Raw genomic sequence first — 15,788 nt, forward strand, 5'->3', positions numbered from 1 at the left:
ACACTGTTGGTGGGACTGTAAACTAGTTCAACCCTTATGGAAGTCAGTGTGGTGATTCCTCAGGGATCTAGAACTAGAAATTCCATTCGACCCAGCCATCCCATTACTGGGTATATACCCAAAGGACTATAAATCATGCTGCTATAAAGACACATGCACACGTATGTTTATTGCCGCATTATTCACAATAGCAAAGACTTGGAACCAACCCAAATGTCCAACAATGATGGACTGGATTAAGAAAATGTGGCACATCTACACCATGGAATACTATGCAGCCATAAGAAATGATGAGTTCATGTCCTTTGTAGGGACATGGATGAAATTGGAAATCATCATTCTCAGTAAACTATCACAAGAACAAAAAACCAAACACCGCATATTCTCACTCATAGGTGGGAATTGAACAATGAGAACACATGGACACAGGAAGAGGAACATCACACTTCAGGGACTGTTGTGGGTTGGGGGGAGGGGGGAGGGATAACATTGGGAGATATACCTAATGCTAGATGACGAGTTGGTGGGTGCAGTGCACCAGCATGGCACATGTATACATATGTAACTTACCTGCACATTGGGCACATGTACCATAAAACCTAAAGTATAATAATAATAATAATAATAATAATTACAATAAAAGAAAAAAGAAAAAAAAAAAAAAGAAAATGTAACACATATACACCATGGAATACTATGTAGTCATAAAAAAGAATGAGTTCATGTCCTTTGCAGGGACATGGATGAAGCTGGAAACCATCATCCTCAGCAAACTAACACAGGAACAGAAAACAAAACACCACATGTTCTCACTCATAAGTGGGAGCTGAACAATGAGAACACATGGACACAGGGAGGGGAACATCACATACCAGGGCCTGTTGGGAGTTGGGGTACAAGGGGAGGGAGAGCATTAGGACAAATACCTAATGCATGCGGGGCTTAAAACCTAGATTACAGGTTGATAGGTGCAGTAAACCACCATAGCACATGTATGCTTATGTAACAAACCTGCACGTTCTGCACATGTATCCCAGAACTTAAAGTAAAAGAAAAACTAAAAATAAATGAAAAATAAATAAATAAATCACAATCTGCTATTGTAAGAAGAAGAAGAAGAAGTAGTAGTAGTAGTAGTAGTAGTCAGGTATTTGGGTACTGAGGGATAATAGCCAAGACATAGTCCATAGTCATACAAAGTGATCATCTTCCTCAGATAAACATAATTATTGTTTTGTTTTGTTTTTCACTTTTCCAGCAAATATTCATTGAGGACATAAAAACAGCAACACATTATCTTGTGTCTTATTGGAAATAAATAATGCGCAACACACTACCCAAAAGTAGTTTAATATTCACGCAGAGAGATAATTCAAGAATGCTAATTACAATTATTACCTAAGCATTAGAACTGCAGAACATGGTAATACCTTGTAAATCAGAGCATGTCATTCCTCTGCTCAAATCTCCCTAATGATTTCCATTTCAATTAGAGGAAAAATAAAGTCCTTACAATGGCTTATAAGCCCCACTTACTTTTCCTCTCTCATTTAACTTGCTACTACCTCACTTTTTTGTTCTTCATACTTCTGTTTTGTGGTATTTGCTCTAGCTGTTCCCTAAAACAATATCTTCACTTACCAGTAAGACTTATTCCTGCACCACCTTCCACTACTTGCTCAAATGTCACAGTCTCCATAAGGTCTGCCCTGACCACCATAACATCCCTCTTTTTATCCCTAGCACTCCTGATCCCTCAACTCTCCACCTATTTTTTTCCTATGACACATCATTTTCTAAAATGTTACGTAGATTACTCCTTTATTATATTTTCACCTTTTATCTGTCTTCACCTGATAGAATGTAAAATCCAAGGGGGCAAAAGTATATTGCCTCTTTGGTTGGCTAATGGGAACAATGCCTGACACACAGAGTTCAGTAAATATTTGTTGAATGAATGAGGATATAGGTATTGAGACAGGTAAAAAGGAAATGATACCAGAATTCAGAGAAGGAAGAGACCACTTCTGGGCTTGGTTGATTTGATCAATGAAGTTAAAATTTAGGGTAGAAAAGGAGCAAGGATGGAGAAGATGCTCAGAAAACATGCAGCTGCCCAGATTTCCCCTGGCCTCCTACTGGAGATCTCACTGCTGTTCTCCAGCCCATGGGAGGAAGTGAGCAGAGGTGAGGGCCTAGCCCACATGGATATGGGGCACACACTGCTGGGCAGAGAAATGGCTGCGCATATACTGCTCATCTGAAGCAAGACTCCTTGCTGGTCACCTTCTCTTTTTCTCCTTAAAATATTGTTAGAATGCAGACATCACTGATTTCCTTTGAAACAATTCCCATACAGGCTACGACATCTCAAACAGCTCCTCAGCCTTTGGCAATACTTATGTGCAGGTGTTTCATGAGAAGCAGCCCATAAGGTCCTGAGAACCAATGAGTACTGGGGAGTGGCACAAGGAGCTTGTCGCACCGAGCACTGCGGCATCCCCTACACTCCAGGAATTACACTCCCTCCTAAATGTCTCCCCCAGCTCCTTGCCAACCTGACTTCCAGCCCCCAGTCTTAAGTAAAATAGGAATTATGTTTTCTCTCTTATTACATCTGTGATGTGTAAGATAAAAACAAATGACAAAGGCTGGGCACGGTGGGTCACACCTGTAATCCCAGGACTTTGGGAGGCCGAGGCGGGAGTATTACGAGGTCAGGAGTTTGAGACCAGCCTGACCAACATGGTGAAACCGTGTCTCTACTAAAAATACAAAAATTAGCCGGACATGGTGGCGCATGCCTGTAATCCCAGCTACTCAGGAGGCTGAGGCAGGAGAATCACTTGAACCCGGGAGGTGGTGGTTGCAGTGAGCTGAGATCATGCACCATTGCACTCCAGCCTGGGCGACAGAGTGAGACTCCGTCTCAAAAAAAAAAAAATACACACACACTCACAAATGACAGTCCCAAAGACAAATTAATCTGCAGTGAACAAGGTGGAAGAAAGGAAGAATGAGGACTACCTGATAACAAAATACAAAAACAAACGCAGGCTAAAACAAAAAACATGAACACTGATGGAGTTGAATAAAAAGTTCACAAATAAAAATAATCCGTACACACACACGTATGCACACACACACAATTCAGAGTTAAGAGTCTTATAGCTAGAAAAAAGAAGAGAAGTAGAGCATGTCAAGTGGAGGAAATGAATCATGAAAGGAGTAGAGAGAGGAAAGGCATGTTACATCTAAAAACAAATGCTTAATTTGATTAAGTGGGGGAATATTACAAAATTCATGTGTGAAAAATGAAACATTAAGAAATCAGTGTTGGAATAAGAGGCTAAAGAATGTTGCCTTTATTTAGTAGATAGGAAGGTAATGTTATGAAATGACCAAATATCTGGAAATATTAATAAGACCAAGGTGCAGAAAGGGTTGAGTGGAAGGAACAATAGGTTTGTCTGATATAAATGACAGTGATAATAGTAATATTAAAGATCAGGCATTCTAAAGTTAAAATGCCATTATCTCAGGTTCAAGAAGGAAAAGATAACTATAATGATAGAAATCAGCCTATCTGGCCGGGCGCAGTGGCTCATGCCTGTAATCTTAGCACTTTGGGAAGCCGAGGAGGGCGGATTGCCTGAGCACAGGAGTTCGAGACCAGAGTGGGCAACATGGTGAAACCCTGTCTCCAGTAAAATACAAAAAATTAGCTGGGCATGGCAGTGTGACATGTAGTCCCAGCTATTCGGGAGGCTGAGGCAGGAGAATTGCTTGACCCTGAGAGGCGGAGCTTGCAGTGAGCCGAGATAGTGCCATTGCACTCCAGCCTGGGCGACAGAGCGAGACTATGTCTCCAAAAATAGAAAAAAAAGATAAATAAATAAATAAATAAATAAAAATCAGCCTATCAGCCAGCATTTACCTTTTAAGTAAATAAAAAGCAGGGCATATCTGTGTGGTAACTCTGCCACCAGAAAATATATATATATATATATATATATTTTTTTTTTTTTTTTTTTCTGAAAACCTCACGAGTAGAAAAATCAGATGGCAAAAACACTCACTTGCTGGGAGGAATCTCAGCCAAATTTCCACTTACTAAGAAAGAACACCTGCCATGTTTCCTGAAACCTTCACTATTTAAAATACTCCTTTAGGAATATAGTAAGAGTCTACTTTCTTGGATGAAAAAAATAAACACTATCTTTTTTTTATAGAAAAACTTAAAGTGTTCTGCATCTGTTGCTGGTATTCATAGTGTGATTATAGACTGTGATTTCCCCATTGTGATTCTTCCCTTATGTTACCCAGTGGGCAGAACTTTTATCTTAGAGACTGTCACAAATGAAATACCCAAAGATGTGCAGTGACATAGGTGTCTCCTTGATAGAAAAAAGTTAATATGCCCGCCCTGTTTACACACACACATCACTCACACACAATATTATTTTTTCCCAGTACCCAGTTGTTTAAGTATTTTGCTTATCTCAAGTACCTAAAATTATGTTTTTTTAAAAAAAAAAATCCATTTAGTCCTTATTTACATGCATTAAAAAACACAGTTTTCTCCTCCAGAGGCTGTACATCTCAATCAGTATTTTGAGACGCCTCAAAATACATAAGGAGTTCTTCAAAATTTCTAGACCTAGTTATTAAAATCTGCCTTCACAAATGAACAGATTCTTGAATTATCACAAAATAGATGTTTCTCTACTAAGAGAAGCCTACATTTTTTGAAACTTGACAGAAATTAAGATGCCCTTTTCATCAGCAAAATAGATTATTTGGGGGGGAATTGATGGTGCTTGCGTAGAGGGCACTGTATTCTCTGGAGTTTCTGGGAGTAATAGTCTCCAGTGTGCAACTGAGTGAATAGTCAGCCTTTCTGATTGCCCTGCTGGATATTGTTCTAAACCACAGCTGCTCTATGTAGCACTTGATCCACCAAACACATTTTAACTGTTATTCAATCTGTTCTTAACAATGCAGCCAAAAATGCTGCCATGGCTTGTTTTATACATTTGTCCTTAAAGACCAGGGCAGAATTTATTAGTATCTTTAATTCTGTAAAGCAATACTTAGTCTTTAAATTTTCTTGTTCGATCTTCCACTATTCTCCTGAATTTAAACTCAATACTTAGCAAATATTATGTTAATGTCCTTACTGATTAGACAATAGATTTGCAAACAAGAAGCATATTATAAAATTTTAAAAATTGATTAAAAGAATATTAGTTATCCTTTGGCACAGATTTCCCCACTGTCAACAAAACATATCTTTTTCTCATCTCTCTTTATCAGTCCCTCTCCCCTATTACCTCTCTTTTTCCATATCCTGTAACTCTCTTTTTCACATCTATTTATCTGTATCCTTTCAGTTTTCTATTTATAATTATAATTTTAATTTAGGGCGACTGACTTTGTTTAAAAATAGCACCTGCAACTGTAGTATTTTTTTGTGACCAATGTAGTCAAGTGTACCATTTAGTAAAGTATTTATTAAATTTCTTCAAAAAAGGAAGGTCTTTGTCTACATGGAGAGTTAACTTCTGCTAAATTATGATTTGATAAAATTATTATTTTTCTGTATCTTTAAAGGCTTTTTGTAGTGCTGGTATTTTTAATTATATTTACTTTAATTCAGGAAGTTTTCAAATAATAATGTTCCAATTAAAAGGAAGCATTCAGCAAATGCTTTGATGTCTTAGTTAAGGCCTATCAACACAATGCTTTAAAAAGTTGCTGATTATAATATAGTCTTCTAATAGGTTACCACTTTGTGGTTTTTGAAAAATACAGTTAACACATTTCACAGATTGCATAAATATCCTGCTCTATGTTTTGTTTGTTTATTTTTCTCTTAGGTGAAGAATCTAGATAGCTAACGACTCTTAAGATGTGTCTAGGGATCATTTTGAACCCAAAGCATCACTTTGAGAACATTTAGATTATGTGAATTCAAACTGACAGATTAAACGCCATTCACTTTGAATAGCCTCTGGACCATTAGGAGAGTTGGTAGTGTTATCATTTAAAGCAACTGCACATAAAACACACCAATGCATCATTTTTTCTTATGCTCATTCATTACCAATAGTAAATTCTTTCTTACATTTTTTAGTTTGATTCAGATAATTAATTTAGAGCACAGTGGCTTTCTTGGATTGCTCGTTTTATAGAAATAACAAGTTGTAACTTAATTGGGTAAACAGTCACAAATACAGTACAGGGAAAAACATATCCCATGTAATAAAGTTTTCACTCAATTAGAAAAGAGATTTGTCTCATTCATCTCCCAATTCCTCTACAGTTCTAAGCAGAGTGTCCTTCACATAGGCACTCAACGTTACTTTCTACATTAAAGATCATGATTTTAAATGCTTAAATTATAACTAGTATGTCTTTCCTGTCAAAGATGTTGGTTTCCAAGACCTAAAATTGTGAAATTTAATGTGACTAGTTGTTGATTTCCCTTAGGAAGAGCAGTCAAACTTGCAATTCTCTGTTCTAAAAGGCAAGATACTATGTATTATTAGCACCTATTATGTGTTAATTAGGATATAGCTCAATTTATCTCATTTATTAAAAATAAGAATTCTAACCAAAAGAACAGCTTAAAAAATATTATATATAACTATATCATCTTGTTAAATATTTAATGATCATATATTATCTTACACAAATAAAGGATTTTTGCATTCAGCAATATATTTTAGAAATGTAAAAGTTGTACACGAGTCTTTTTAAAGTTTCATCAATTTACTTGTGATTTATGATAATTTAATGGTCTGTATTATGAATAACTATCAAAACATATGCTGCTTTTGACCTGCGGCACCTATAACAAAGTCAAATTTCTCATTACGACATCCTATACCTTTCAGGAGTAGTCATGCCTATATAAGCAGCCTTAGTTACTGCCACACCCTCAAATCTTATGTACCAACCCTACTGAAATAGTTTGAATTTTCCCTAATGTGGCATATTTCATAGCTCTGTCTGAACATGAAGTTTCCTCTGCTGAATCTATCCACCCCTTCCTGCTTAATGTAAAACTCCTACTTATTTTTTAACACTCACCCCAAGTGTCACCTCCTGTTTGAAATATTCCCTGAATTTCCTAAATGGAGTTTATTACTTATTGCTTTTGGGTGATCTACCACAAATACATCTATTACTGTATTCAAAGCACTGTAATATTGCTTTATCTTTCTGAACCTTCTACTAGACTCTTCAAAGAAAGATACTGTGCCATGTCTATCTTCACATTTTCTATGTCGAGCATACTGCCTGACATATGGTAGGTGTTCAAAATATTTGCTGGTTGAACAAAGAATGAATGAATAAATTTTGTTTTATGGATTTGACATGTATTTGCATTACAGTAATACATTTATTGTATCTGAAGTTAGCAATAACTGAAAAGTAAACTTCATTATAAAACTAAAACATGTAAAAAATTAATTAACTATATTTACTTAGCACATGCTTATCAATTGCAGCTGCTGTTTGCTCCCACTGAGAGTTTCACGTCAATCAAAACTTCCAGTTTAGGTAATGGTGTTTCAGTGAGGAACTAAATGGCCTGAATGAGGTGATGTTGAGGAGCTAATACTCAGTGGGATACCTCCAGGAAGCAGAAGCCAGCACAATTACAAAACATATGCACACCTAGGTTCTAAACCCCATTATGGACACCAGCATCAGTGTAGGTATACTAATGTTAATGATATATATACCAGCATTATATGTTCATTATCTTCTACCGCTAGGTGCTATGTCCATTCATTCATTTACTCATTCAACAAGTATATTTTAAATGTTCGGTAAGTTTCTGGATCTATACTCAGTGTTAAAGACACGAAAACACTCTAAAAGGACATGGTAAAGTGCTCTGAAAGATTTTTGTCTACTGGAGCTTGCATTTTAAGTAAAGAGTCAGAAAAACTACAGTTACCCAAACACTCACCTAATTACATTTGTGATAATTTTATGTGTGAAATGACACAATGTTTCATATAGGTGTTTAATAGGGGAACTAATCTATTTTTATGATGAAAAGTTTTGCAGGAATTTGGGAGATGAATGTACATTTTCTATGCCAAGAGTAGCCACTTTAATTCCAGTTTTAAAATTTCTACAGCATCTAGTTCCTTTTTCGCAATTTAAAAACACTTATAATAAAAAAGTAGGCATTACAATTGATGCCACAGAAATTAAAAGACTAAGAGACTACTATGAACAATTACACACCAAAAAATTGAATAACCCAGAAAAATGAAAAAATTCCTAGAAATATAAAAGTTATCAAGACTAAATTTTAAGGAAACATAAAATCTACATGGACCCGTAACTAGTAAAAAGATTGAATCAGTTAACAAAATCCTCCCAACAAAGAAAGGCACAGCACCAGATGGCTACACTGGTGAATTCTACCTTACACTTAAAGAATTAACATCAATCCTTCTCAAACTCTTCAAAAAAAATTGAAGAGGGGAAAATATGTCCAAACTTGTTTATTGCAGTCAGCCCTGCCCTAATACCAAAGCCAAAGACACCACAAGAAAAGAAAAGTATAAGCCAATATCCCTTTTGAACATGGATGCAAAAATCCTCAACAACATGATAGTAAGCCAAATCTAGTGGCATGTTTAAAAAAATCATATACCACGACTAAGAGGAATTTATTCCTGGGATGCAACAATGGCCAAATGTATAGAAATAATAAATGTGACATATTACATTAACAGAGTGAAGAATACAATGCACATGATTGTATCAATGAATGCAAAAAAAGTATTTAAATGTATTTGACACCATTACATTATTAAAACCTCTCAAAAAACTAGGTGTATAAGAAATTTACCTCAACATAATAAAGACCATATATGAAAAGCCCATGACTAACATCATACTCAATGGTAAAAAACAAAAAGCTTTTTCTTTATAATCAGGAACAAGGTAAGGATATCCACTCTCTCCACTTCTAATCAAAATACTACCGGAAGTCCCAGCCAGAGGAATTAGGCAAGAAATAGAAATAAAAGGCATCCAAGTCAAAAAGGAAGAATTAAAATTGTCCCTGTCTGCAGGTGATAAAATCCTAAATGCGGAACAACATGAAGACTCCATGGACCACACTGAGGTGTCATCTTGTCCCAGTTAAAGTGGATATTATCAAACACACACACAAAAAATGTGGAGAAAAGGGAACTCTTATACATTGTTGGTGGGAATGTAAATTAGTCAAGGCATTATAAACAATAGTACGGAGGTTTCACAAAAAAAAAAAAAACAGAAAATAGAACTATATAAGATCCAGCAATCCCACTGCCGGGTATATCCAAAAGACAAAATCAGTATATCAAAGAGATACCTGCACTCCCATGTTTATTGCAGCTGTATTCACAATAGGGAAGACATGGAATCAACCTGTGTCCATCAATGGATGAACGGATAAGGAAAATGTGGTATACATGACAATGGAGTACTATTCATCCATAAAATTGAAATCCTGTTACTTGCAGCAACATGAGTGGAATTAGAGGATGTTATGTTAAGTGAAATGAGCCAGGCATAGAAAATGGATATTGCATATTCTCACGCATATGTGGAAGCTAAAAAAGTTGATCTCATGGAGGTAGAGAGTAGAATGATGGTTACCAGAGGCTGACTTGGAAGGCAGGGATGAAGAGAGGTTGGTTAATGGGTTCAAAAATACAGTTAGATAGAAATAATAAATTCTGATGTTTGATAAGCAGGGTGACTAGAGTTAATGGTAATTTATTGTATACTCTAAAATAATGAGAAGAAAGATTTGAAATGTTCCCAACATAAATAAATGATAAATGATTGCGGTTATGAATGATAATACAATTACCCCGATTTAATCACTACACATTGTATACATGTACAAAAACATCACATGTATCCCAGAAATATGAATAATTATTATGTATCAGTAATGTTGAAGAGATTCCATTAAAAAAACTGTTAGAACTAATAAATGAATCAGTAAAGTTGCAAGATACAAAATTAACATGCAAAGAATCAGTTGCATTTCTATATACTAAAAATAAACTATCCCAAAAGGAAATTAAGGAAATAATACCATTTACAATAGCATGAAAAATAATAAAATACTTTAGAATAAACTTAACCAAGGAGGTGAAAGAATTGCACTCTAAAAACTACAAAATAGTAGGCGGGATGTGGTGGCTCACGCCTGTAATCCCAAAACTTTGGGAGGCCGAGATGGGTGGATCACCTGAGGTCAGGAGTTTGAGACCAGCCTGACCAACATGGTGAAACTCTGTCTCTACTAAAAATATAAAATTAGCTGGGTGTGGTGTCGGGCACAAGTAATCCCAGCTACTTGGGAGGCTGAAGCAAAAGAATCACTTGAACTCAGGAGGCGGAGGTTGCAGTGAGCCAAGATCACGCCATTCCATTCTAGCCTGGGCAAAAAGAGTGAAACTCCGTCTCAAACAAAAACCAAAAAACCCGAAAAGCTACAAAACAGTGATTGAGAAAAGATACAGAAGACACAAATAAATAGAAATACATCCCATTTTATGGATTGGAATATTTAATAATGTTAAAATGTCCATACTACACAAAGCAACCTACAGATTCAACCTGATGCTTATCAAAATCTGTGCCATGTTTTTCCAAAAATAAAAAAAGTACTAAGATGCATATGGAACCACAAAAGATCTTGAACAGCCAAAGAATTCTGGAGCAAGAGGAACAAAAGTGTTGGGGTCGCACTTCTTGATTATATATTACAAAGATACAGTTACCAAAACAGTGTAGTACTGGATAAAAACAGATATACAGACCAAAGGACATCCAGATGAACCTGGAAGACATTACACAGTAAAATAAACCAATCACAGGAGGATAAATGTTTCATGATTCCACTTCCATGGGAAATCTAAAATAGTCAGACCCAAAATGGAGTAGAACAGTGGTTGTCAGGGGATAGGGAGAGGGGGAAATGAAGAGGTGTGGTTCAATGGGTATAAAGTTTCAGTCATGCAAAATGAGTAAGCTTTAGAGATCTGTTGCACAATATTGGACTTACAGTTAATACAATATTGCACACTTAAACATTTGTTGAGAGGGTAGATTTTACATTAATTATTCTTACTCAACAACAAAAAAAAACTTGTAAATTCTTGTGAAACCATTAAAACTTTATTCATATAATGTTGTAATTGAACTGAAGTAATACTTCAAACTTTTAAGAAAATAAGACAATGTTTTCTTTGAGAAAGTTGCTATAATATATACATATTAACAAAAATATTTTTAATTAATATAAACTTGTTCTTAACCTTTTTGAATGGCACATGATATTATTTTTACCTGTGTATTCAAGATGAAATCCTGCAGCAGAAACACTGATGTCTGATTGAAAATTTAGATACAGATTATTAGACGTACTATTCAAAAGATGGGGTATTGTTGTTCCTGAAATGATATATGAGAAGGTAAGTCAATGACCACATAATAAGTACTATAATAAAATTAAGTAAGTTTACTAATCAGCCAATAGATTACCACTAAAAATATGCATTAATCAAGTTGTTTTTCAAAAAAAATTTAATAGAAATATTTTTCTCACAATCCTCTTTCAATATACTGTTCCTGTTTCCAAGAAGACAGACCACTTGAGATGGCTTTAGATTGCTTCCTAAAAATAGGTAGGAGCAAAAAGAGCTGGTGAAAGTTAAAGCTATACGTTTGACATGTTCACCGAAAATAAATGTTGAATTTCATGTGGATTTCAGTATTCCGTGCACAAGCTAATAATAAACAATAAATACATATATATGTAAAGTTATATTTTGTTAGAAACATGAATGTTTGCAATGATTGCTTTCAAAGAGATTATTACTGTGTATTCTCTCTGTTTTCCAATATGTTTTTTTGAAGACTGTGTTATACCAGAGGCTTCTGATTATCAAAGTGATAACCAGTTTTAACTGCCTGTATGTACCAGATTTGTGAACTAATTAAAAAGAAACACAAAATAGGAATAAAACACAGTTTGCAAACTCAAAAAGAATAAATAATAAGCTTAATTTTTAACTTTTCAAAGTAACAACTTTGTATGAGTCAGATAATATAGTCATTGATTTCCTTTTAATAATGAATTAAAGTTAGACAGCTAGGTAGATAGATTATTCTATACCAAGTCAAGTGCCTTAATGTTTCTTATACCCTGAAACAGCAAAGCTGGTAGTCAGCTTTCAAAAAAATTCCAATTATGAACTACTGTTACTCTTGTCTTTCAGCAAATGCATTATAATGATGTTTTTCTGGACTTCTGAAGGAGATCACATTTATTTTATTAAGTTATTGAGCTTGAAAATATAAAGTATCTGCTTGAATCAATTATTTCTTGACTTTGCTATTGAGCAAATAGTTTAAGATCTTTGACTCCAACTCTAGCAGTTTCAAATGGCAAGCATGAAAATAAACAAGTGCTAATTCTACATCTTAAGACGAAGTTCAACAAACATATGAGTTGAGGTCATTACAAACATTTCTTTATAAGTAACTACTTTCTTTACATTTGCTTTGCACAACTTTGTGGACCTCACCCCTGATGTCTTCTATGGAAGAATAGAAAGAATTTATTACAGAGCACACACTTGCATCTTTCCTGGCCATACTGTGATAACAGCAACCACTGAAGACAAGGATAAACAGAAACTTAAAAGGTCATTTCACCTGCCTTAGGTCTCTTAGAGGATGTTATTGATTAAGAGCTCTAGTTCTGGAGTCACACCAGGTGGATCCCAATCTCATTCTAACATTAGTTGTACAACCTCTCTCTAAGCCTCAATTACCTACCAGGTCTGCTAGAAAGATCAAATAAGGAAATGCATGGCAAATGTCACACAGAGCTAGCACTTAGTAATCAACAGCTGTTATTTATCACTCATATTATCATTATATTATTATTTTAAAAGTATTACGGATGGGTATGGTGGCTTATGTAATAATCATGGGATTACAATCCCAGCTAATCAGGAGGCTGTAAGACAGGAGGATCTCTTGAGGCCATGAGTTGGAAACCAGCCTAGGCAACACAGCGAGACCTCGGCTCTAAAAAAACAAAATAAAATAAAAATTAATTGGGGTTGTGGTATGTGACTGTAGTCCCAGCTACTCAGGAAGCTGAAACAGATGGATTACTTGAGCCCAAGAATTCAAGGCTGCAGTGAGCTATGATTGCACTGCTGCGCTCTGGGCAATAGAGCCAGACCCTGTCTCTAAAATGCAAAAAAAAAAAAAAAAATTAATAATAATACTAATAAAGTATTATCCCTAACCTATTACAAATAAAAGTGTACTAAAATTGTGTGGGATTTTTCTAATATTTCTGTCTAAATCTATATTGTTCATGTTTAAATCAAATCACTCTTGCTCCAGATATTTCTTTCTTTTCCTCATTGGTGATGATAAGTAATTTGTTCCACGAGTCCATTTAAAAATCTCTTAAAAGCTTAAAGCCATTCAAATTTATTTCAGCATATCTGAATTGAGTAAATTAATAGGTTAGCTATATTTATATTTCTAGAGTTTATAAAGTATAGTAGTAAAAAATTAACAAAGTAAAACTTTTTATTTCAACTTCTATATGTCAAAAGAAGCTTTTAAATTATTGCATAAATTACCTTTTAAACCTCAATAAATCTGGCTGGGTGTTGTGGTTCACACCTGCAATCTCAGCACTTTGGGAGGTCAAGGCAGGTGGATCACCTGAAGTCAGAAGTTCAAGACCCGCCTGGCCAACACAGCGAAACCCCATCTCTACCAAAAAATACAAAACTTAGCTGGGCGTAGTGACGCACGTCTGTAATCCCAGCTACTCTGGAGGCTGAGGCAGGAGAATCGCTTGGACCCAGGAGCCAGAGGTTGCAGTGAGCTGAGATCTCACCACTGCACTCCAGCCTGGGAGACAGAGCGAGACTACATCTCAAAAAATAAAAACCTTAATAAATCTAAAAGATTTTAAAAACAAGTCAACATCTTAGATTAAAAAAAAGACTTTTATTTTGTTTATTTCTGGTCTTGTTACACATGTATACACTAATTTTATATAATTTTATTCATTTCATAGAAATAATTCTGTATTCTCTTTATTCTCACTTAACAGTACCTTGTAGTATTTACTTGGTTATTTTCATGACTTCATAGCACACAATTCAAAGCACAGTCTAATTTTTAATTATTATTGCTCATCCTTTTCTTTTAAGGAAAAGAGCGTACATACTATTCCTGAACCCCAACTCAGCTGAAAATATTACCAGTAACATAAAATCATCAATAAATAATTACACAAATATAGAAAGAATTGGTAAGAATGTAATAAGGTTTTAAATATCAATATTGATATCATCTTTAAATCTTTTAAACTTCAGTCCTTGTATCTTTGTGTATAGTTAGTAAAAAGCAAATTAAAACTACCAAGTAAGAGTTGTAGATAGCTCTATAATTTTTTTTATATTCCTAATTATATCTGTATTTTAATTAAGCTCAGCTCTCTTATTTACCTGAATAGCTTCCAAGTCTTGGAGCATTGTTGTCTCCCCCATCATAAAAGTCCAGAGAATCCCAATTATGTTCTGTAGCAAAGCTAACAACTTGCACCTGTGAAATAATAATTACAGGTAAAAATACACATTTCTAACCAGATACACATAACTACAGTCCACCAATCCCCCTTGGAAAAGAGAGTTCAAATCCGGGACCACATAATTGTGACCCTTCATAGAAGGGTTTTTAACAGACCTGATTTTTTCCATTATTGCACTGGCTTACACAAGCTGATTTTTATATAGAAAAGCCTTTGAAGCACCGACCAGTGTTTATTGTGGGTATAACCAGAGCAATGTCTGTCACTATCTCAGAACATTCTCTTTTCAAAAGATTTGAGCTAATCTAATGACTCAGTGCCAGGAATCTCAATGCATATTCAAAACAATTGGTGAATTTTTATGTATATGTACTGATTTGAGTTTTCTAATTTGCTTGTAGCTATTAGGAAAAACCAGATTTGTGGTCTACAAGCCTATAGGACCTTACAATATACCTTTTTAAAACCAGGTTTATTTCTGGATACTTTTAATTTATCCTTTCCTTGCATAAACTTTGCTCAATTTCTTCTCTTCCTTTTATTTAAAAATTTTTAACATGCATATTTTTAATAAGTTTCAGTATGGATGACACAAAAAATGATACTTTGTAATTAACTCAAATGAAATTTTAAAAATTTATTTTAATGAATAGAGTTATAGTAACTAAGTCACAGTGAAGGTCCTTAAAGTTGAGAAGGGAAATACTGGGGAGGTTTAATTCTCTCCTGTCTATTACAGTTTATTTAAAGAAAGATGCATGTGTTACTTTATTGCACATCACTTGGCACAGCTTGAACTTTTGCAAGAACCCACAGGACCCTCACAACTGTGGATGCTATCTATTTTGCTATTTCTTTATTAAATTTTTTGTAGTTTTAGAGGAAGGAAAGGAATAACTTTATTAAAAGTTTTTTTAAGCTAAAAATCTGTTAAAAATGTAGGCACTGCACTCATTCACTAAATAATTACAACAATTTCACTCATTAAAAATTTATTGTCTGCAAAATAGCCCATCATTATTCTTCCATGCAAGTGAATGCTGGTGCCTGTTTCCAGGGGTGAGTGCCACATGGCAATAGATACCCTGCCTGTATGATTGGCATCAGACCCAATGGCAAT

At 34.9% G+C, this 15,788-nt stretch overlaps 1 protein-coding gene across 4 annotated transcripts in view; it reads right to left on the reverse strand.

The window, feature by feature from the left end:
• The window catches only part of CSMD3 (CUB and Sushi multiple domains 3), a 1,211,731-nt gene that overhangs the window by 153,732 nt on the left and 1,042,211 nt on the right, over window positions 1-15,788 (reverse strand). For all 4 annotated transcript variants that reach the window (XM_054518783.2, XM_063726791.1, XM_063726792.1 and 1 more), the window contains 2 exons: window positions 14,586-14,682; window positions 11,386-11,490 (listed from right to left, as the gene is read on the reverse strand). In XM_054518783.2, the coding sequence (XP_054374758.2) occupies window positions 11,386-11,490; window positions 14,586-14,682 (202 nt within the window). The remainder of the gene's footprint in view (window positions 1-11,385; window positions 11,491-14,585; window positions 14,683-15,788) is intronic.

This window comes from Pongo abelii, chromosome 7 (assembly GCF_028885655.2).
Source record: "Pongo abelii isolate AG06213 chromosome 7, NHGRI_mPonAbe1-v2.0_pri, whole genome shotgun sequence".
Classification (NCBI taxonomy): Eukaryota; Metazoa; Chordata; class Mammalia; order Primates; family Hominidae; genus Pongo; species Pongo abelii.